Source organism: Mustela nivalis, assembly GCF_964662115.1.
Source record: "Mustela nivalis genome assembly, chromosome: 18".
In the NCBI taxonomy this organism is placed as follows: Eukaryota; Metazoa; Chordata; class Mammalia; order Carnivora; family Mustelidae; genus Mustela; species Mustela nivalis.
Window position 1 is genome coordinate 6,858,271 of NC_139037.1, and position 20,538 is coordinate 6,878,808.

Genomic DNA, 20,538 nt, shown 5'->3' on the forward strand with positions numbered 1-20,538 from the left:
CCCAGGACCCTGGGACCATGACCTGAGCCGAAGGCAGATGTTTTAACCCACTGAGCCACCCAGGTGCCCCCCAAAATATTTCTTTCTTAAGAAAAACCTTTTTGTTGAGATAAGGGTTATAAATTCTATAGATTTTAGTGTAAACATAATGATTTTGAATTAAGAGGAAGGCTGGTCTGAACAAAGGAACTGCCCAAATTTCAAGATGTGTAGTATCCTTTTTTTTTGAGCAAATAATTAGTTTGGCTAGCAAAATATTGACTAAGAGTCCTCTATGAATAGATAGATATGAGGGTTTTGCCTTGGGCATCTCTTTTGTTAGTTTTTCAGTTAACCTGATTAAGCCCCGCTGGGATCTTATTTCCATCAGCCTGGGTTTAGCTTCTTTTCTGTTGATAAAATCACTCTAGGTTTTGCCCATTTCCATTCAGATTAAATCAGGATGTCCTTTCGGGCGAAATTCTGCCACTGAAGGACAGTAAGCATGTTATAACGACGGCAACAGCCCTCTTCCTACCTCAGGGTGATGGTCTTAGTTAGGTTTTGGATCCTTTAGTCCTCTCTAAACCAAACATGGAGAGCTATCTCTCATCTCTCATTCTATTAGTTTTGGATGTCTCAATCAAATTTTCCAAACCCCTATTTTTCTCAAAACTTTAAAAAATCATCAAGTGGAACTGTGGCAGCACCTGACACAGGGCTTCTGCAGGGCCTGAGGTCACCTTCTGGGTGAGGTTGGGTTGAGGCCTGGGGGTGCTGCTGGGGGTTTGGGTGATGGCGGGAGGACCCGAGGGGCAGGAAACCTGGATAGACAGAATGTTTCCTGACAGAGATGCGGGGGTTGCACTTCTGAAGGGCAAGAGGAAGACTAAATCGGAAATAAGGTCGGGCTATGTTTGGACAAGTACGTAAGACTCTGGCTACTCAGGGAGACATTCCCTAATTTTTAGCTGTACTCCCTTTATTCTGGACGTGGCCCCCTTTCATAAAATTTACCTGTACTTGAAGGACCGTGCTATAAAATGATTGGAGCCCAGAATCAAATGGGCTTTCTCTTCCTGCCTCCAAGTTGAAGAGCTTTAGTTGGAGAGATCACAGAAGCCCAGCCCATCTCTCTGGGAATCCCCAGCTGGCCAAGGCCAAATGCACAACTGGAGAAGGTCTCACATCTAGGGATTTTTGGGGTGTCCGGGTTTGGGTCAGGTGCAACCTTGGTGCTGCAGTTTAGGGGCTACTGAGAAGCAAGGTGGGGAATAAACAGAGGGGCTCCTGTGGCTATGACCGAGGGTGCATCAGGGCAGTCGCTGGTACCCCAGGGAATACTCTACCAGTCGGCCAAACTTACTGGGACGCTGGTGCCAGGAGACTCAGTGCTGGGCTCCTGATGTCCAGACTCAGCTCTGCCCCAAGCTCTACTACCAGCCACACAATACAACAATGCCTTTAAAGTTACAAGACACTAAGAGTGCTAGGCCCCTTCTGGGAATTAATTATTCTCTTTATCCTGGGCAAATGCACGAGTGTCAAAGAAAGATCTTTTTCTCCTTCCTTTGTAACACGACTGAATAATTCTTTGTAGGGACTGTTTTGTACAGGGTAGGATACTTAGCAGCATCTCTGGCCTCTATCTGATAGCTGCCAATAGTATCCCTTAGTCGTGACAATCAAGAATGCTTCCATACATTACCAAGTGCCACAAAGGCAAAATCAGCCTAGTTGAGAACCAATGTTCTAGGGAATTCAATCTCTGTGTTTGCAGCTTCTCTGACAGTTTTACTTACCGAACACAAGCCTTGGCACAGGGACAAAGGAAAAGTGGGTGATGCCTGGATTGCGGCCTCCTGGAAAGCACAGGTGCTCTGAATTTAAAGCCCTCTGGTGCTCTCCGTGTTGTCTTGGTTCTTCAAGGTCTTCTGGTGGTGCCTGCCTAGGTTCCCCATAAAAGGAAGCAACCACAAGCTTTTTCTCCGAGATGATCTCATAATGACAGCGGGCCCACTTAGCCAGTGTCCAGAAAAGTCGTCAATATTCCCATATTCTGTCTTTTGAGAACATGCATTATTGCTTTGGCAAGGTTTTCAAGGGAATTCTATGATGATAAGCTGATGTATTTACACATGCTATTATTCAGAATTCCCTACTATTTAAGCAATACTCTCAACATTCACTGTTTATGCTAAACCAGCATGAGTATTATATATGTATATGCTAATAGCGCATATACCACTCTTTTGCCACTGGCAAACTGATACATCACACATATATATGAATATAGTTCTTATTCTCGGTTTAGCTCAAACTAGAGAGGTTTCTTCCCTGTGTATTTTTAAAAATGAAACAATCTCTGCTTATGAAAACTTTGACTGTTAACTTAAAAACATACCATGAACTAGTCATATTTTTAATACCATAGGACTGTTTACCAATTTTATTTTAGGCTGCATGTATTCTAAAGAAAGCCAGAAATCAAACATTTATTCAAGATAAATACCACCAGTTCTGATACTGTTCCTGACTCTATGAAGGCTTAGTTTCACTCCTCATGACTGATTTCTCTCATGTAATTCCAAGAAAATGGAAAGTCAGATCCTTATTGTGATAGCTAGAGAACATTAAATCTGAAGACTTACGATTTAGGCACCTATCTCGTTAGAGAACAGTGATTTAAATGGTTTTAAAATAGAACATGTCTTACCAAAAAGGTAAAAAGAACAAACAGCAGCTTACAATTAATAGCACTACACTTTCAAATTTAGCAAAACAAATATTGTTCCCATGAACTGAAGTAAGGCAATATAAATAATCCCATATTAATCCCAAAGCATGGCTGGCTTAAGTTTGGATGGTTTCTAAAAAGTGTACTTTAAGGGGTGCCTGGGTGACTCAGTCAGTTGTGTCTCACTCTTAATTTTGGCTGGAGATCAAGCCCTGTAACGCCCAGCAGAGTCATCTTCTCGCCCTCTCCCTCTGTGTCCTCCCCCTCCTCACGCTAGTGCGCTAAGTATTTTATTTTTTTAAGTGTACCATAAAATCTTAATTTCTGAAGGCTCACTTTATTTTTTTATTTTTTTTAAAGATTTTATTTATTTATTTAACAGAGAGATCACAAGTGGACAGAGAAAGAAGGGGGAGCAGGCTCCGCGCTGAGCAGAGAGCCCGATGCCTTGATCCCAGGACCCTGAGATCATAAAGCGAGCCGAAGGCAGAGGCTCAACCCCCTGGGCCGCCCAGGTGCTCCTCCTGAAGGCTCACTTTCAATAGGGAGAGGTTACTGCAGGGCACTGGAAGGTTAAATACCCTTTGTGATTACTTAAGATATTTTGACTTCTGCCACGTTTTTATTACAGTACAAGCTCTACATTTTCTGAAGTCACTAAATTTCTCGTTACAGCATAGGATAAAGAAGATAAAGAGGGGGATGACTTTCAAATTCAATTCTAAACACAAACATGTTTGAGAGGCAATCATAAAACCAGACAAGGGATGGAAAAAGCAATGGAGCACCAGAAAGCAGAGAGTAAAAAAGCTTCCAGCAAAAGCAGTAAAAGATGCCACGCTTGGAATAACGTCTGACACATGCCATGCGAAGAAGGTCATGCCTTTATGACAAAAACACAAAAACAAAAACAAAAAACCCAAAACAGCAAAACAACTTTGTTCACATTGAAATGGCATATATACTTTTGAGAATAACAAAGTCACCATGGAGATATATTTTTTCAAAAAATATTTCTCAAATATTTGACCACTTCACTGATAAACTAAAAATGAGTATCACTTTTTACGATTGTATTCTTGTTTCTTTTTTGTAGCCTTCTGTCCCTTAATAGTAACTTTCTTGATAGTCACCATCCAAGTCAGTGGCAGGGTCTAGGCAATGTTTCTGTTATGCCAGCCCTCACTATTTTGACTTTGTGGACTTAGCACAAAGTTACAAATGTGTGTATTTTGTTATTAGTAAGGCGATACAAAATTTAGAGTTTTTTCCCCTGCAGTTTGTTGAAAGGAATGAATATTGGTACTCTTCCAGTTCAAGGGTTACAGACAATGCTTGAATTTATTCACATAGTTTGGATATTTGCTCCTTTCACGCACACAGGTTATCAAATGTAGGGCCACAGACGTTAGTCTGGGAACACTGACAACCTAGGAATCCCCTTCATCTTTAGCCTGCCTCTCCCGCTATGTAAGCTAAAACATCAGCGTGTCCGCTCATCAACACTGTTGATACAACTGAGAGAACCCTTCGGGTTGAAACACTGCAAAGCAAGCACATTTACTGGACTACTTCTTGGCCGTAACTACATTATACTAGCCAACATCTTGATGAAACTCCATGTCTTTTGACAGTCTGTTAGATGTTGGGAGTATGAAGCCAGAAGATCGACATGCTCTTTCCCAGAACCAAATCTTACCAAGCGACACTTGAAAGCACTTCCAATGGGAATGAATACTTGAGACTACAAAGCCTTTGTCCCTAAATCCCCAAAGGTATACGTTTCCTCTCCTCTTTAAGAGGCTTCTGAGGACTAGAGTGAGAAGCATTGCTTGAAATAAAGCAGAGTAAATGCTTAGAGTCAATATTAGATGGCAAGTTTTGGTGAGGTTTGGACTGGAATTAAGGTAAACCTTCTAAAACTGAGGCCATAAAATATTACTTGAAAGCATCACCCTGTCAATTTGCCACTACTAAGACTACAGCTTCACAACTGGACTGACATGGATATATTTTCTTCTGATAAAAAGAAGCTTCAAACCTTACTCAGCCTCTTTCAGGTAAGTCTACAAAAAATTTGTTTTTATTTCCCCTTTATATCAAGGAATCAGAAATACATTGACTAAGGAACTACTCATATTCTAACCCTCTTATTTTTGCTCGTAAGCTAGAATTATATTATTTACGAAGATAAACGGCATCGTGTTATAAAATGGTCGCCTTCGACAAATGCATGAAGTGGAGTCATCTCCTTTGAAATCCTTCCAAAACTTTAAAACCGTAAGGTGTGTTACTTTTATCAGATAAAAACTTCACATCAAAATAGAAAGTTTAGTAACGGCATGTCTTTTCATTTTCTTCTACTAGGAAAATTATTCGTATATTTTCATGAACACAGGTAAAACAGTTATGAAAATAACTAGGCACAACCATTGCATCCTGTGACTATCAGCAGATGATGGGTTTGTGAAAGTCAAGGCAACAAAACAGGTCACATTATGAGTATGTCGAAGAATTCACACACAAAAAAGGTAGAATTCTCACTTCTCTTTAATCACTGAATTTCAGTTATTACGAATAATCTTAGGACAATTCAGGTAACTAAGGTTTTTGGGAGGGAAAACAATTCTTGTACATAAAGAACTATGACATGCGCAATTTTTCTGTAAATAACTCTACTGGCTGGATTAATTAACAAACATTTTCACAGGAACGAATTTTTTAAAGCCAAAGATCACTGCATTTATATTTACAAAAAAGCCATAAACAAACATGCACTTCTCCTTTGCTTGGAGAATTTAAATCAATGTTCAAACATTAAGGCAGTGACAATTCTAAAACAATGAAATTCTAGTTAAGGCTTTATGTTTGTTTTGAAACCCATAGTCATAGGCCACTGTGACCAAAGCAAACTCTTATCTACCAGGTTGGGTTCATCTCTCCAGGATATGTTTATTCACTACCAACTATTCTTCTATGGGACAGGAATTAGTAGTAATATCATCTATTTACTTGGGGTTATTAGTCCACTCCTTAAGTTTTATTTTGAGGATTTAGCCTTCAGCAGCATAAGTGTGCCACAGAAGGAACTTTCTTAACAAACTTTGAAAATGTACAGGCTGCACTGATTTTTTCCTTGGCTGAAAGTTGGACAACAATCCTAAATACAGTTAACCTCCAAAGCAGGTATGACCATGCTCCTATCTAAAAACACGGATGTCCTCAATTACTGACATTAACTGGTCTTCACCTCCTTTTCTTTGAAGACTGGTCTTGCCGTCTAAACAAAGCAACAAAATGCAGAATACCATTTCTTAGGTGGATCTCTTCTATACTTGCTATCCTCAAGGCACAGATAACATCCTTGCTAGCCCAATGCCTTTCCTTATTCAAGGAAAAGATGAGAAGTGGATGGGAAGATTCACTTTAGAGTAACTGTTGATTGCACTCTTGCCCTATCACCTTACACTGAAATTTAGCTGGGGGGGGGGGGATGTCCTTTTTCTCTTTCCCTTATTTTTTTTAAACATTTAGAGAGACAAAACTCAGATCCAGCCTATGGGTACATTTTGAGAAGCAGCTGTGGAGTACCACCCTTGCCTACCGGGGAGAGCAGGAGGGATGTTCCCAGGGCACACTCCAGAATGAGTTTCCACGGCTGGAATGACGTACAGTTACTTGGACTAGGAGGATCGCTATTTACACTAAGTGCTTGCCGCTACTTCTTGAAGCAGTAATTGTACAGCAGCAAGTCTTGTGAGGAAGTACTGTACATGTGGGTTGGTCTCAGTTCATGTAAAGGAAGAATGGCACTGACTACATGGAGATGGTCTCAGAAGCTAAAGACGGCTGTAGTTCTCCTTTGTCTTCAAGTCAGAAAAAAGCGAGATGTCAAAGCAGATGAAGCCGTAGGCAGCATGAGTCCCACACCATCTGAGCGCCGGCTTTTACATCTGATGTATGGTATCTGATTTCTTTAGATTCACTATCAGGAAACAGGAATTTCTAACAAGCACTGTCAAATATTTTAGGAGCAATTTAAGTTAAGCAAGACACATTTCCACTGAAGTGTTTTGAAGGTTTGAAAAGTCTGTACCCTAGTACCTGGTAAGCTTGGCTTCAGCTAATGCTAGATGGGTTTGAAAGGCATGAAATACACTTGTGTTTTGAAGATGGGAAGACTAACCATGACAGGGCAAATGTAGGCAACACAGAAACAGTATTATTTAGACCAACATCTTACACTTTATCATACACTCACATTTATACACAAATTTCATGTTTACAAGTACAAAAGGCAAAGACCCTCCAAGAACTGAAGTAAATGCATCAGTAACTACATTCAATAGCGTTAACACTGTTGTCCCGCTCTCCATTTTCCAAACGCAGAAGAAAATCGTCAATGCCGTTGCACGCTCGGACTTCACTTTTAGAAGTCAGAGACCCTGTGTAGTTCTGCACATGTCTGGGTTTCTACAGAGCTGAACTGAGACTCCATTGTGTTCCAGGCCAAATCGGCCAGAAGAAAGTCATCCATTGCTGTTTGAGTTTCGTTGCTGGTGAAGAACAAGCTCCCCAGGGTTTCGAAGCCAGAATTCATGGTCTGTGTCTCTGTACTGTTCAACTGAACTTTGCTCTCTACAGCAGGTATGTTTTTAGCAGCGGAGATTCCTTCAGTCTGGGTCTCTGTGTCAGATGAATCAGTACTCATGGAAAAGCTGGAGTGTTTCAGAATACTTCCCAGAGGCAGGTGGGGGCTACTGTCTAAAAAGAAGTTCAAGTCTGTCTGTGTCTGCGTGTCAAACATTTCAAGGCCCAAGAAGTTAGAATTTCCCCTACAACTATAGGACTGAGCAGATGTGTCTGCAAGGAAGAAGTCCGTCTGGGTCTCTATGTCCAGCGATTCCAAGACAGGCTCGGTGGTCATGGTGTTAAGCTCACTCTCTTCAGTTTGAGTCTGGATATTTGAGGCAGACAAGAACTCTTCAATATCAAAATCAATTGCGGGATTCTGGGTCGGGCCAGATGGGAGCTGGGGGTCAGGTCCGGTACTTGTGTCAGACAAAAGACCACGATTGTCCAGTGTCTGACTGGGGAGATTACTTGACAAGATGTTTTCTAAATCACTTAATAAATCTATAGTTTGGGTCTGATTATCTGTCATGTTCTGTGAAGGAAGCATGCTGTGCTGTGCACTGAAGGTTATAATTGGTGCTGATTTCTCAAGATCTTGATTTAAAGTCTTAGGGTGGGTCTGAGGTAACAAATCATGAGCGACGGTCTCTGCTACTAAGCTGCTGCTTATAATACTATCTGTAGAAACACCGTAGGATGAATGGACGCTCTCAAAAATGTCCCCACCCATAACAGCTTGGTCCATTGGTACTCCGTCATCTGTCAGACTTTGCATCCCACTCGTCTGGGTTTCTCTGGAGATCCCACCTGACTGGTAACAGGCATCCATAAACGCATCAGTCTGAGCAGCAATGGACGAGGTCACCTTGGAACTGGGCAAAAACGTTTGCGTATGAACACTAATGGGAAGGGAGACTTGAGAACCAAACGTCAAATCTGTTTGAGAACAAGAAGATACAGAGGAATCAGGCCCAGCCCACGGCGTGGAAGGTATGAAGTGCTGCGTGGCGTAAGACAAGTCTGTCTGTACGTTGATTGAAGAAATACTGTTCTTCTGACATGTGTTCCCTAGTTCTTGTAAAGGATTAGACAGACTCTTACCCAAGTTCACTTGAACGCCTGTACTAATTGGCTCCATGGCAACAGGACTTACAATTTTTGGAAGAGGGAGACTTTCCTTCAGACAGCCAGCCTCCGAATCGAGGCCGAGGATCAGGGTTCCAACTGACAAGGGCAGTATGTGCACAGCGCCAGGGGCAGAACCCTGGTGGTCGACACCCAACACCACAGGCTGGGCCAAGGAGTCAGCTGTAGGCACGAAGATAGGCATGGGAGAAAACTGCATAACAGGAAGTTTCACCACAGCCACTTTGGGCTTGGGTAAAAGCAACTTCTGAGGGTATCTTGGAGGTGTTGTAAGAGTCTGCTTTCCGGCATTAGAGCTGCAAGAGTCTTCAAAAGAAGTGACCAGCTTTATATCTGAAGTTTCCAGTTCTTGAGTGTCTGGTCTTGCAGCTGGTTGGGTGCTCAAGGCCTCAGTGGTCTTACTGGACAACTTTTGGCTGTGCAAGCAGCTCTCCATTTTCCTTTTCTTACTAGGTGGATCCCTGAAACCAAGGACAGAGTTAACAGGAGAAAAACAAGAGTTTAGGCTGCAGCTTTCTTCAACCCTGGTGCAGTCTCTTCAATTATTTACAAATGCTGTTCCCCACACCTAGAGCAGAGATCAGAATCCACCAGGGGAGGGGCGATCCATCCTTCTGTGCCTCTATGACAACTGGGACTACTTTATGGTGGGCAGAAGTGGAGGAGCATGCAGGCAGGGAAGGAGGAAGCCCATCTTTTTCGGGGCATACCTCTAAGTACTCTAGTACTCAGCTTAGCTCTATAAGCACGAGGGAGCTAACAGATTATATAATGCAACTTTTACTGTTCCTAAAGTAGGAAGCTATTACTCCAAATATAAATTTGACCTTTAAGATGAAGTACAGTTTCATGATAAAACTTAACTCTTTAGCAATTTAATAACATCCCTCTGATGGAAAATGCTTCAAGCTGGGCTTTTCAATTGGGAAGAAATAAGGAAGAACAACCGGGTTAGACAGATGTGGACCCTTTGCTAGTACCGTTCGCCTTTCCGAAAGTTCTCCCCTTTCACGTCATGTTTTTCGCTGTGAGTCCTCCTTTCTCCCTGCACTAATGGCTTTCCAGGAGTTTCGTCTGAAATTCTTCCAATAGCGATTGACTCCTGGGCCACCGTTTCTTCCCCTTTACCTGTGCTCTGCCGGGATCTCATGGCCAGTGCGGTAGACATGAGACTGTAACGCAGTTCTGCTGGCGTAGGGACAGCCGCACGTACACTGGAAGGTCTTGCCGCAGTCCTCGGCGTGCCTTTTCAAGTCCCACTCCGTGCCATAGGAATTGCTGCACTTACTGCACTTATGCTTCTTTTCGGCGTGCATCTTCATGAAGTGCTAGGAAGAACACAGAAGACCAAAGTGGAAAACCACATTGCTCAGAACATTTGAAAAAACCATCCCTGTACGTGCATTAATAATGAGTCTACAGGACAAGCGAGAGCGGTCTACACATCAAAAGAATGGAAAAGCAGGCAAACTGCAGTTTACCACACGCCCCTTCTCCCTGTCACTGCCGCTTTGTGAAAAGTGAGAACCCTGTTTTGGTGGCAATTCATGGCACCCACTTGGGTTTACAAACTAGTGCTGCAGACAGGAGAAAGTCCGCCAGGCTTTTCTCAGGACCCCTTGAGCCAGCCCTCGGGAGAGTAGTTCAGCTGCCAGTCCCTGCCAGTCCCACGTGACCTCCTTCCCCACTCACTGGGCCCCTCCCTCCTCCGAAGGCAGCTGCTTCCGGAACTCTTCCTGACTTCTGCGGCTTCGTCCTTCCTTAAGAGAATTCCTCCTCTGTGCCTTTGCTCCTCGGGCCTTGGAGGCACACAGTCACACAAGAGACGTGGAGCACACATTTCTCATTTGCTGTGGAACCGGTCTTCTCGCCCTTCTCTCCAAACCCACTTCTGGACATCTTCTCCAGAACAAGCCACGTCTCCTTCACTCTTGTTAAACCCCACGCCCGTCTTCCCCAACACGGAGACTCCCGGGTAGGGCTATCCTCACAGGCAGAATTTGAGAATTCTCCAGTTATGGTTTCGTAAGTGATTAGAATGCACATTAGGTTTGTATCACCTGCATTTCACCTTCAGAGAAGTCTACTTAAATAAAATACCTGTTTTACGAGAGAAAATTGAGAAAATGGTCTGTCAGGGCCTCTAGGACATCCTTCAATGGGACAACAGTAGAATTTCGGTACAGTTTTCAAATCCTTTCTTATTGTTGGATTTACTATGCCATCCTGCAAAAGAAAAAATTACTTTACATAATTATTAAAAAACAAAACTAAACTAAACTAAACAAACCAGTGGAACTGGCTGGGACCAGAAACAAGGAATGACTAAAGATGGGCATAAGAGATCTTTTAGGGTAGATAAAAATGTTCTAAAATGATTGTCGTGGGGCGCCTGGGTGGCTCAGTGGCTTAAGCCGCTGCCTTCGGCTCAGGTCATGATCTCAGGGTCCTGGGATCGAGTCCCGCATCGGGCTCTCTGCTCAGCAGGGAGCCTGCTTCCTTCTCTCTCTCTCTGTCTGCCTCTCAGTGTACTTGTGATTTCTCTCTGTCAAATAAATAAATAAAATCTTAAAAAAAAAAATAAAATAAAATGATTGTCGTGCTGCTGGCACAACTATGTGGATCTACTGAATAATTAAATTTTTCACTTAAAATGGATAGATGTTACGGTGAATCAAACTGTAGCTCAATAAATCTATAAAAATTTTTCAAAAGAGGGGCACCTGGGTGGCTCGGTGGGTTAATCCACTGCCTTCAGCTCAGGTCATGATCCTGGAGTCCAGGGATAGAATCCCACATCGGGCTCCCTGCTCAGCAGGGAGTCTGCTTCTCCCCTTCTCATGCTCGCTCGCTCTCTTTCTCTCTCATTCTCGCTCTCCCTCAAATAAATAAAATCTTAAAAAAATTTTTTTTTCCCAAAACCAAAAACCCCTCCATGTTGTTTAAAAGTTTCTATCCATTCCTTTAAAACTCCTCCTTCTAAACTTAAAATTTCTGTCCTTAAAGCCAGCTTTCTTTGTTTGTAAGTGGTATATTCCATTTCTCAGGCTCAACATTTTGGTACCCACCCTAATTCTTCCCTTCCCTTCTACCCCACCCTCAATTATTGGGAGCCCCTAAAAAACCCCTCCTTTGACTCTGTTCTTCAGGCACCCTGACTTCCTCTGATCCTGAAACCCCTGAAGTAGGTGAAGGCAGTCGACACAACTTATATATATATATATATATATACACACACATATATAATATTAACTCATATAATCCTAATCATCCTTTGTTATTAAGTATGTGATTGTCTTTTTGGCTGGGAGTTTAAAATACCTCGTGACTTCATTTAGCTTGGAGTGCTCTGTCCTGGTGCCCCTGATAAGCTCACATACTGCAGGTGTGACAAACCTATGACCTCCAGCGTAATTCCTGTCTGGCCCTAAAGGGGGTTGCGTGGGCTGGGGAAGGACCTCTTGACAGGTCACTGGAAACAACTGGAGATGTATTCATGTAACCAGGGCTCAAGGGTAGAAGAGCGCCTGGTTCCGGGGGTCCCAAAAGAGACCAACTTTGGCCACTCACCACAAAGGTAGTGAGACAAGTGGTGGTGACACAAGAAAAGGGATTTATTTCAGCGAATCCAGTACCAGGAAGATAGTGGACTAACTTCTCTACAACTGTCTCCAAAGTGCTAAAAATACTTTCAGGTTTATGTAAAGAAAATGCAGGACAAAGGTCAGTGGATACGGGCAGGCAGGCAGAAAAGGTCAGGTCAGTCGCTCTCTTGGGGTCAACCATGCGGGGTTCTTGCTGGTGTAAAGGGAATCCCTGATGCTGGAGGGAATAGTTTTGGGTCCCTATCATGGGATGCCCCTCCCCTGGATCTTTTGCCTGAGTTAAGAGATGAGCTGGAAAGAAGAACATAATCAGAAAATACAGACTGAGGTTTAAGTGGAAGGGGTAGAACTTCCCTTTGACTCAGGCCTCAGCTGTTGCTGCAGCGCTCAGGTAGGTATCCTGGTCATCTAGTGTTCTGATTAGCGAGGATTTAATACTGTTGGAACATGTCCACTTCCCTCTCTACCAGTAGTGCTTCTGGAGAAGTGAGAAATGAATAATCACGTGGCTAAGACTCCTTCCCTTTGCCTTCCCAGTGGATCTCAAGAGGAACATGTTGACCTTGTTGAGTTTGTGTCCACTCATTTAGAGGGAAAAGAAGCTGTTCTTGTTTTATTTTTAAACAACATAATTTATCTTTCCATATCAAATTCAATTAGTCCTCCATGTCTTCCACACTGGTCCATTCTTTTACAATCCTACTGCGCCATACTGCCCAGATATTCATATTCATTTGGGTTATTTACACGGTCTCTTACATAATTTTCCTTCCTCTTCTAATGTTATAACAAATGTGACATTCTGAAAACTTATTTGTATGTATCACCTAACTGTGTTATGCCTCAAATCTCCCATTATAGCCGTATCTTTTTCTGTTCCCTTTTCATACACCACCCTACTCAGCCTCACATTCTTCCCACTTCCAATTGCACAGTCTATGAAGGCCCAATTTGCCCTACATTCTCCTGGCTCTCTTCAGGCAGACTGCGATGGTGGAAAAAGCACCTGGCATTGAAAAACCTACAAACCACTTCTACCAGTTAGGGTTGTTGCCTTAACCTCTCTGAGTCAGTTTACTCATTTCTGAGATAGATACAGTAGTTAATTCTCAAGATGATCTTGTATTGGATTAGCATAAAGCCAAGCCCAGATCATAGCCTAAATAAACAACACTCCCTTGTTCTGCTCACCACCACCCAGATATAGAGATCTGTTTCCTGTTTGAATTCTGAGATAATGAAACTTAAGCTATTTTAAATATTACCATTTTTTCCCCAGAATTCTTTCTCTCCAACTAACTTTCTTAAAGGGCAGAGACTATTCTGTACACCTCTTGGTATTATCTTAATGCTTAAAGAAGAGAGCATTTGCCTGCTAATTGGCATTTTTTGAAAGGCAGTCCAGCGTAGGGTGGTGGTTTTCAACCCTAGAGTCTGAAAAATCACAAGAGACACTTTAGTTTGGAGTTGAGGGGGGGGGGATTAGGGATCCATACTTGGTTTTTAAGTCTCCCCACATAATCCGAAAATACAGTCTAGCTTTGGAACCCCTTGCATAGAGGTTAAACCCCTGGGTTCTGGAATGTGGACTGCTGTAGTTTGAATTCTCTACTTTGCCACTTTCTTGTGACCTTGAGAAAATGAATTGCCTTGGTTTCCTTACCTGTGAAGAAGGTAAAACAGGATCTACTTCATGGTTGTTGTGGGGATTTAGTCATTAACACAGTGCTTATCATGTGATCACTCAATTAGTTATTATTGCTATTTGTTATAGTTTTGTTTCTTCTTTTGCTTTCTGCCAACCAACTTAATGCCAAAGATCTAATATAAACCAGAACTTTACATTAAATTACTGTCCTTGTGAAAGTCAGACTGAAAGGCTCTCTGTTAAAATACTGGTAGCTACTAGCTTTAATGACAACTGACATGGTCTCTTATCACCAAACTCATTCCTACTCACCAGTTCACCTAGTGTTTTGTTTCTTTTTAATGAAATACTTTGTTAACTTGATATTTTTCCATCTAGTGTTATTAGCAAGAAAAAACGACATGTGGGGAGAATATTAAGACTGAGAAATTCTTCATTCACCTGACAATCATCAAATTCCTCTTAGTGATACGCCAGGGACATGGCTCCTGTGTATGTTCCAGGCTGTTCAGATGCTCCACAAAATTGCCTACAAGGTCACTACAAAATTCATGCTCACTTCTAATATACTCTCAACTCTGCTTTGCATGCCTTTTTAAAAACTTAATTTTTATTTTTAAGTGTTTTATTTATTTATTCATGAGAGACAGAGAGAGAGAGAGAGAGAGAGAGACAGAGGGAGAAGCAGGCTCCCCGCAGAGCAGGGAGCCAGATGCGGGACTCAATCCTAGGACCCTGGAATCATGACCTGAGCCAAAGCAGACACTTAGACTGAGCCAACCAGGTGCCCTAACATGCCCCCCCCCCCATTTAAAAAATATTTTATTTATTTATTTGACAGATCACAAGTAGGCAGAGAGGCAGGCAGAGAGAGAGGAGGAAGCAGGGTCCTTGCTGAGCAGAGAGCCTTATGCGGGGCTTGATCCCAGGACCCTGGGATCATGACCTGAGCTGAAGGCAGAGGCCTTAACCCACTGAGTCACCCGGGCACCCCTACCATGCCCTTTTATTATCCCCTTTTAAACTCCCAATCATGTTCTCAAAGACATGTTCACTTCACTTTTTAAAAAAAGTTAACGTTTTAGAGATGTTTTAGGTTCACAGCAAAATTGAGCAGAAAGCACAGAGATTTCCCATATATCCCTCCCTCCCCAAATGTGAATAGCCTGTTCCGCTATTAACATTATCCCCTACCAGAGTGGTACATTTGTTCCAATCAATGAACCTACATTGGCACATCAGTATCACCAAAAATCCACAGTTTATATTAGAGTTCATTGTTGCTGTTGTATATTCTGTGGCTTTTGACAAGTGTGTAATGATAAACATCCACTGTTACACAATCACACAGTATTTTCACTGCCCTAAAAATCCTCTGTGCTTACACCTATTCCTAATATTCCCTTAAATCCACATGACAAGGACTAATCTTTTTTGCCTTCTCCGGAAAGTTATACAGTTGGAATGATGCAGTAGGTACCCTCTTCATATTAGCTGCTTTCATTGAGTATACTCCTGACCTGAATTTCTGCCACGTCGTTTCATGGCTTGATAGCTCATTTCTTTTTAGTGCTGAGTAATATGCCATTCTCTGGAGGTACCACAGTTCATCTATCCATTCACCTACTGGTGAACATCCTGCTAGATTCTGAATTTTGGCAATTAGTCCCGTCTCTTTACGTGTCTTCCACCACCTCCCTCAACTTTCCGTTTTCACTGTTACATCATTAGTTCAAGTCATGATGACTCTGTTTGGACTTTAATCATTAGCCTCTTGACTCATTTCTAGAACTTCAATCTTTTTTTCATTCACTTTGCCAGATTCATTTTTCTAAAGTATAGCTCTGATCATGCCATTACCTCACTTGAACATTTTTAGTGGCACCTCATATCTTGCTGGGTCCAAATTGCTCTAGCTTGAGACATTCAAGTCCCTTACTATAAATACTTCGAATTGCCTTTCTCTTCTGTTACTTACCTGTTTTGTCTAATGGAACTACTTGAAATCGCCCAAACCTTTTCAAGGGGAAGAAAGTATTTGTATCATCTGTTGCATTTGGCAATGTCTGGACAGAGTAAATGTTCAATAAAAACTGGGAGCATTATACTGAACATGTTCACGTGGCCATCAAAGCCAAAACTGTATCATGCACTAGGATGAAACACTAAAGACAGCTGTAATGAACACCAACCATCCCCTGGTGGCCCTTATTACAGGAATGGCAACAATCTGAGAGCGTTCACTTTCCTGCTTTCTGAGGGCCAACTCCTCACCCTCCCTATCACCATCTCCCCATCCCAATTCCAGGGCCTTCCTGTCCTGAGACAATAAACTCAAAAGACAGGATGGCTGGAGGGGGCGCCTGGGTGGCTCAATGGGAAGCCTCTGCCTTTGGCTCAGGTTTGTGATTCAGGGGTCCTGGGATGAAGCCCCGCATTGGACTCTCTGCTTGGCGGGGAGCCTGCTTCCTCCTCTCTCTCTGCCTGCTGCTCTGCCTACTTGTGATCTCTGTCAAATAAATAAGTAAAATCTTAAAAAAAAAAAAAAAAAAAAAGACAGGATGGCTGAGATGAGGATGGGGGAGATAAGAAATGGGGGTGGCACAACACCACATGAACCGCAGTGAGAGTCATGTTTTGTTCTGGCATCCTCTATCTATGTTCAAAAACAAAATTCACCAGACTTCTTGTACTTCATCTTTTGTATGCATGACTAAAAGGAGAACACAAAAAATACTTCATGTTTTGCATTCCTTTTTTGGGTACCTGTTACACAAAACATTTTAAAGTTAAAAAAAAAAAAAAAAGCATTTCAAAAATGTTTATGAAACATTTTAACTAAAAGAATTTGGAGGGGAAAAATCTGTGAGAGGAAATAATAAAAAACAAGATGGAAAAAAGTAAACACATGGAAGAAGAGAAAACCAGGAGTAAGGACGCACTTTAAGGAGAAAGGGTAAAAAGAAAAGATTTTAAGAACAGTGGCAAAAACTGGTGGGGAAAAAAAAGGCACTTTAACTACACCAGCACCTGACTGCCTTCACAGAAAGTATCCAAGAAGAAAATCAGTTCGCTCTGTTGTCTTCTTACTGTAAATTTAAAATTGCAGGTCTTTGTATAATATGGCCTGCAGAATGACCTGGAAACTTTCTTTTCCTTTGTTTTTTCCTTAAAACAAATTTCCTTGCAAATCATTAAAAGCAAACCCTGGACCGAACATATCCTTTAAGCCAGGTTTCAAAAATAAAAATGCTGCTGGGTTAGAGGTTCTTTAAGGGCCCACCTGTCCCCTTCACTGCTTTCAAACAAGAAATAAAAGAATCTCTGAGAAATGTCCATTTACTCCTACTCTTCCTTTTCCTTAATCCCCAGCTTTCATTTCCTCAGGAATCCCCCTGTAGGCAAGGGAGATTTCCTAGGAGGAGATTTCCTACGAGGAGATGAAATAGAGACAGGAGATGAAATAGAGACACGTATCTTAAGAACCCGCATAACACCAAAACACAGCTGTCCCTACACCTTACAATCCAATCCCTATTCTTAACCACTATCCTTCAGAAGGGTTGGTTAATTATTTACATTAAGAAGGGAATATTTGGGGGCGCCTGGGTGGCTCAGTGGGTTAAAGCCTCTGCCTTTGGCTCGGGTCGTGGTCCCAGTGTCCTGGGATCGAGCCCCACATAGGGCTCTCTGCTCAGCAGGGAGCCTGCTTTCCTTCCTCTCTGTCTGCCTGCCTCTCTGCCTACTTGTGATCTTTGTCAAATAAATAAATAAATAATCTTTAAAAAAAAAAAAAAAGAAGGGAATATTTGTTTGGGGACAGGGTACCCTGTGAAGAAAGTCTAGAATAAAATAAGGACCATACAGCAACTAATGGGGGAGGGGATAAAAGAGTATCATAACCCCAAAAAAATAAAAACTAGGAAAGGAACTAGAATTTTACAAGTGCCGGTAACCAAGAGAACGAGCAGGAAAAATTCCCACTGAATCTTATGCAAACCTGCCAAGCAGCTAAACTCAGACTACCTTCAGAGCAGTAAGTAGGCAGGCACTTGATTGGTACCCGAGTAGCTCCAAAAAGCTTTCAAAACCACAGGGAGCTCCCAGGCAGCTCTTCTCCCCAGGCCTCCTCCTCCTCCCTCCCTCCTCCCAATACTTTGAAAACAACAAGTGTCAAGAGTAATGTTTGAACTCAAGAGCCTTCTCCTCAGGATGCAGACGGAGAGTAAGAGATTCACCCCATTGGGGCACCTCCGTAAAGGTACACAAAGGCTGCTGTGTCACATAGGTCACAGCTCGTCAAAGAAAATGAACCTCTTTCCTCCCATATAGCAGATGCTCATGGTTGGCTGAGTGCTGTGGTTAGAAAGGCAGAACGAGGCAGCAAAGTGAGCCTCTCCGACAAGAAAAAAATAAAAAACAAAAATAATGATGGTTCTGGGTGAGATTCCTTTAATTCCTCCTGAAACAGGTCTCCTTAATGACCTATGAAGGAAAATCAGGAGAGTCCACTTTTCCCTTCAACATTTTTAGTTCAGAAAGGGATCTGGAGGGCACTGTCCTGGGTTTAGACAAGAGACATCTGAAAACCCGCTTAGAATTGGGAGAATGACTTCACATAGGTTCTAAGCAAGGGAGGATACTGCCGCTCTGAAAAGTCCGGGTAAAAATTTGACTATCAAAATTTTTATCTGCCTCAAACATACGCCTCCTTCTTAATCTCATTATACTTTGTATGTGCACTGTATATTGTACGTGTTTGTGCACTTTGTAAATGTACGGGTATCTCTAGATATTCCTAAACTTAACGTCTTTTAAAAACATAATTAGAAATAGACCTCCTATGCTATCACGCTCGTCCTGAAGAGTAAATGGTATCTTTGTGCTCAACAGATGCTTCGCAAAGTCTTGAGAGTGAAAGAGCTCCAGACAGGAACTCCAGACAAAAGGACAATAAAACTGTGAGAGTCAATCTCTGGACCAATCCAGTCCTGGCCAGACGGGCAGCTTCTCTTGGGCTCAGAGATGTGAAGTGTCCTGGCTGGTTCTCAGTGAGGACACGGTAGGAGAGGTGGGCAACGGCCGCTGTCTGTGAGCCGAGAGAATCAAGGCATGTAGAATTTCTGCAAACATGTGGTTCACCCACTCAAAATAAAAAGGAAGGATTTCGTTGAAATTTAGTATGATAGAGAAAACACAAGGTCGAAGACCATTCCCAAAGACCACGGAAGAGGTACTGCACTCGAGGCCTGGAAGAAACGGCCTCGGTTCTGAGGAAAACCGCAGCCCCACCTGCAGGGTCCCCCCCAGCACACCTCCTGGCCCGGCTCCCCTCATCTTCACGGGGGACCCGTGCTGCATCTGTTCAGCTGGTGCCCGACGGGGTCGGCCTCTCATGGGCACCAATGTCTGGGCCACTAGAAACTACAGCCTCTGATAAATTCTCCCCGGAAGCCCGATTCTAAGGAGGTCTCCAAGGAGGATCTCCGTGAAGGGCAGACAGAACCTGCAACACGTACTCCCGGGGGCGTTCAGACCATCCGAAGCTACATTCACAAAACTGCTGTGAGTGTCACGCTTCGGAATTCCGTCACTGTCGACACGGAGAGAAGCGAGTAAGGAGCGGGGGGAGGAGACTGCCCGTTGTAATGACGGGGAAACTGGGACTTAACAGGTGTCGGGTGGGGCCGGACCTCTGGATTTTCGGGGAGCTGAGTTCTCCATAGACGCGCACTGAGGGGTATAAATCACGGCCCCACTTCACAGACCGAGGAAGGGACGGTCCCACGACTGTCATGTTAACGTACGGGCTCCCTTTTTAAGAGAAGTCCTGCGGGCAATGCCCCTTACGTCTCCCTCCTGGGCACACCGGATTCTACCGACACTGGGAAAACGAGGCAGAGCTGCAGCGCCCTTTTAAAAGCCGGGCAGAAGCCGAAGGCCTCACGCAGGTACGGTGGGTGTGGTGGAAAGCGCTCGGGCTGGACAGGCGGACACCGGGTTTCTACTGCTGCTCCGGTCCGGCTGCGCAATCCGCTCCTCAGCAGCAGGATGAGGACGCGACCGGCCTCCGCAAGTTACTGGAACTACCGAGGTCCCTGCGTCGAATGCCCGGGCCGCGAAGCCAGAGGCCGGCTGTCCCGGCTCGTCCGAGCCCCACCGCGGAGGGGCATGACACAGTGTTTTCTACTGGGTGTCCCTGCGTGCTGGCCCCCACTCTGCCCCGCCGGGACTCCCTGGCCGGTGTGGCCCGTTTTGTGGGTGGACGCCAGCCGGCGAGGCTACCCGCGCGCGCGCACACACACACACACACACACGGCGCAATCCCGGGCGCGGGCCGGGATCCCGCACGCCCCGCACGCCCGAGCCCGCGCCCAAGCCCCGGAGCGCCAGGCCCGGGGAGGCGCCGTTCCGCGGCGGGCTCACCTGCAGGCGGTGGCTCTTGACCAGGTGCATGTTGAGCGCCGGGCTGTTGGGCAGGATCTTGCCGCAGCCGCGCACGGTGCACAGGATGTTGGTCCGCACGGCCCGGGACAGCTCGCTCACCGACGGCTGGATCAGCTCCCGGGCCGGAGGCGCGGGACCCGCCGGCTGCTGTCTCGCCGCCGCGGGCCGCGGCCGGCTGCCCCTCAGCCGTCCGGGGGGCTCCCACGGGCCCGAGGCGGCGGCGGCGGCTCCCCTCGCGGCCGTCGGGGCGGTCGGGACACCCGAGGCCAGAGCCGCGGACCCCGCCGCCGCCGCCTCAGACGCCGCCATGGCTCCCGCACGGCAGAAGAACCGAACGAACA

At 44.3% G+C, this 20,538-nt stretch overlaps 1 protein-coding gene and 1 long non-coding RNA gene across 4 annotated transcripts; one reads left to right on the forward strand and one right to left on the reverse strand.

Annotated features, from left to right (window-relative positions):
* Positions 1-3,472: 3,472 nt before the first annotated feature.
* LOC309853214 lies at positions 3,473-8,056 on the forward strand. 2 transcript variants are annotated; one of them, XR_014305579.1, is made up of 3 exons: positions 3,473-4,776; positions 4,884-5,001; positions 5,084-8,056. It is a non-coding gene; the product is annotated as an uncharacterized lncRNA (long non-coding RNA). The 2 variants fall into 2 exon arrangements; XR_014305578.1 differs by having other exon boundaries at positions 4,884-8,056.
* Positions 5,249-20,538, reverse strand: ATMIN (ATM interactor). 2 transcript variants are annotated; one of them, XM_082711041.1, is made up of 5 exons: positions 20,504-20,538; positions 20,177-20,424; positions 10,598-10,723; positions 9,626-9,825; positions 5,249-8,958 (listed from the first exon to the last, which is right to left on the reverse strand). In XM_082711041.1, exons 2-5 carry the CDS (start codon positions 20,204-20,206, stop codon positions 7,146-7,148), a joined length of 2,169 nt encoding a protein of 722 aa, XP_082567167.1. In that variant the 5' UTR covers positions 20,207-20,424; positions 20,504-20,538; the 3' UTR covers positions 5,249-7,145. The 2 variants fall into 2 exon arrangements, with proteins under 2 accessions (XP_082567167.1, XP_082567166.1); XM_082711040.1 differs by having other exon boundaries at positions 20,177-20,535.

Bases quoted from the DNA above. Each gene is read 5' to 3' on its own strand.
- ATMIN (XM_082711040.1), bottom strand. From the start codon at position 20,506: ATGGCGGCGTCTGAGGCGGCGGCGGCGGGGTCCGCGGCTCTGGCCTCG. The intron at 9,826-10,597 runs GTATTTTATTTA...TGTTCTTCCTAG, and splicing joins AATTTTCTCTCGTAAAACAG to CACTTCATGAAGATGCACGC. The intron at 8,959-9,625 runs GTAAAGGGGAAG...CCTTGGTTTCAG, and splicing joins GAGATCCCGGCAGAGCACAG to GGATCCACCTAGTAAGAAAA.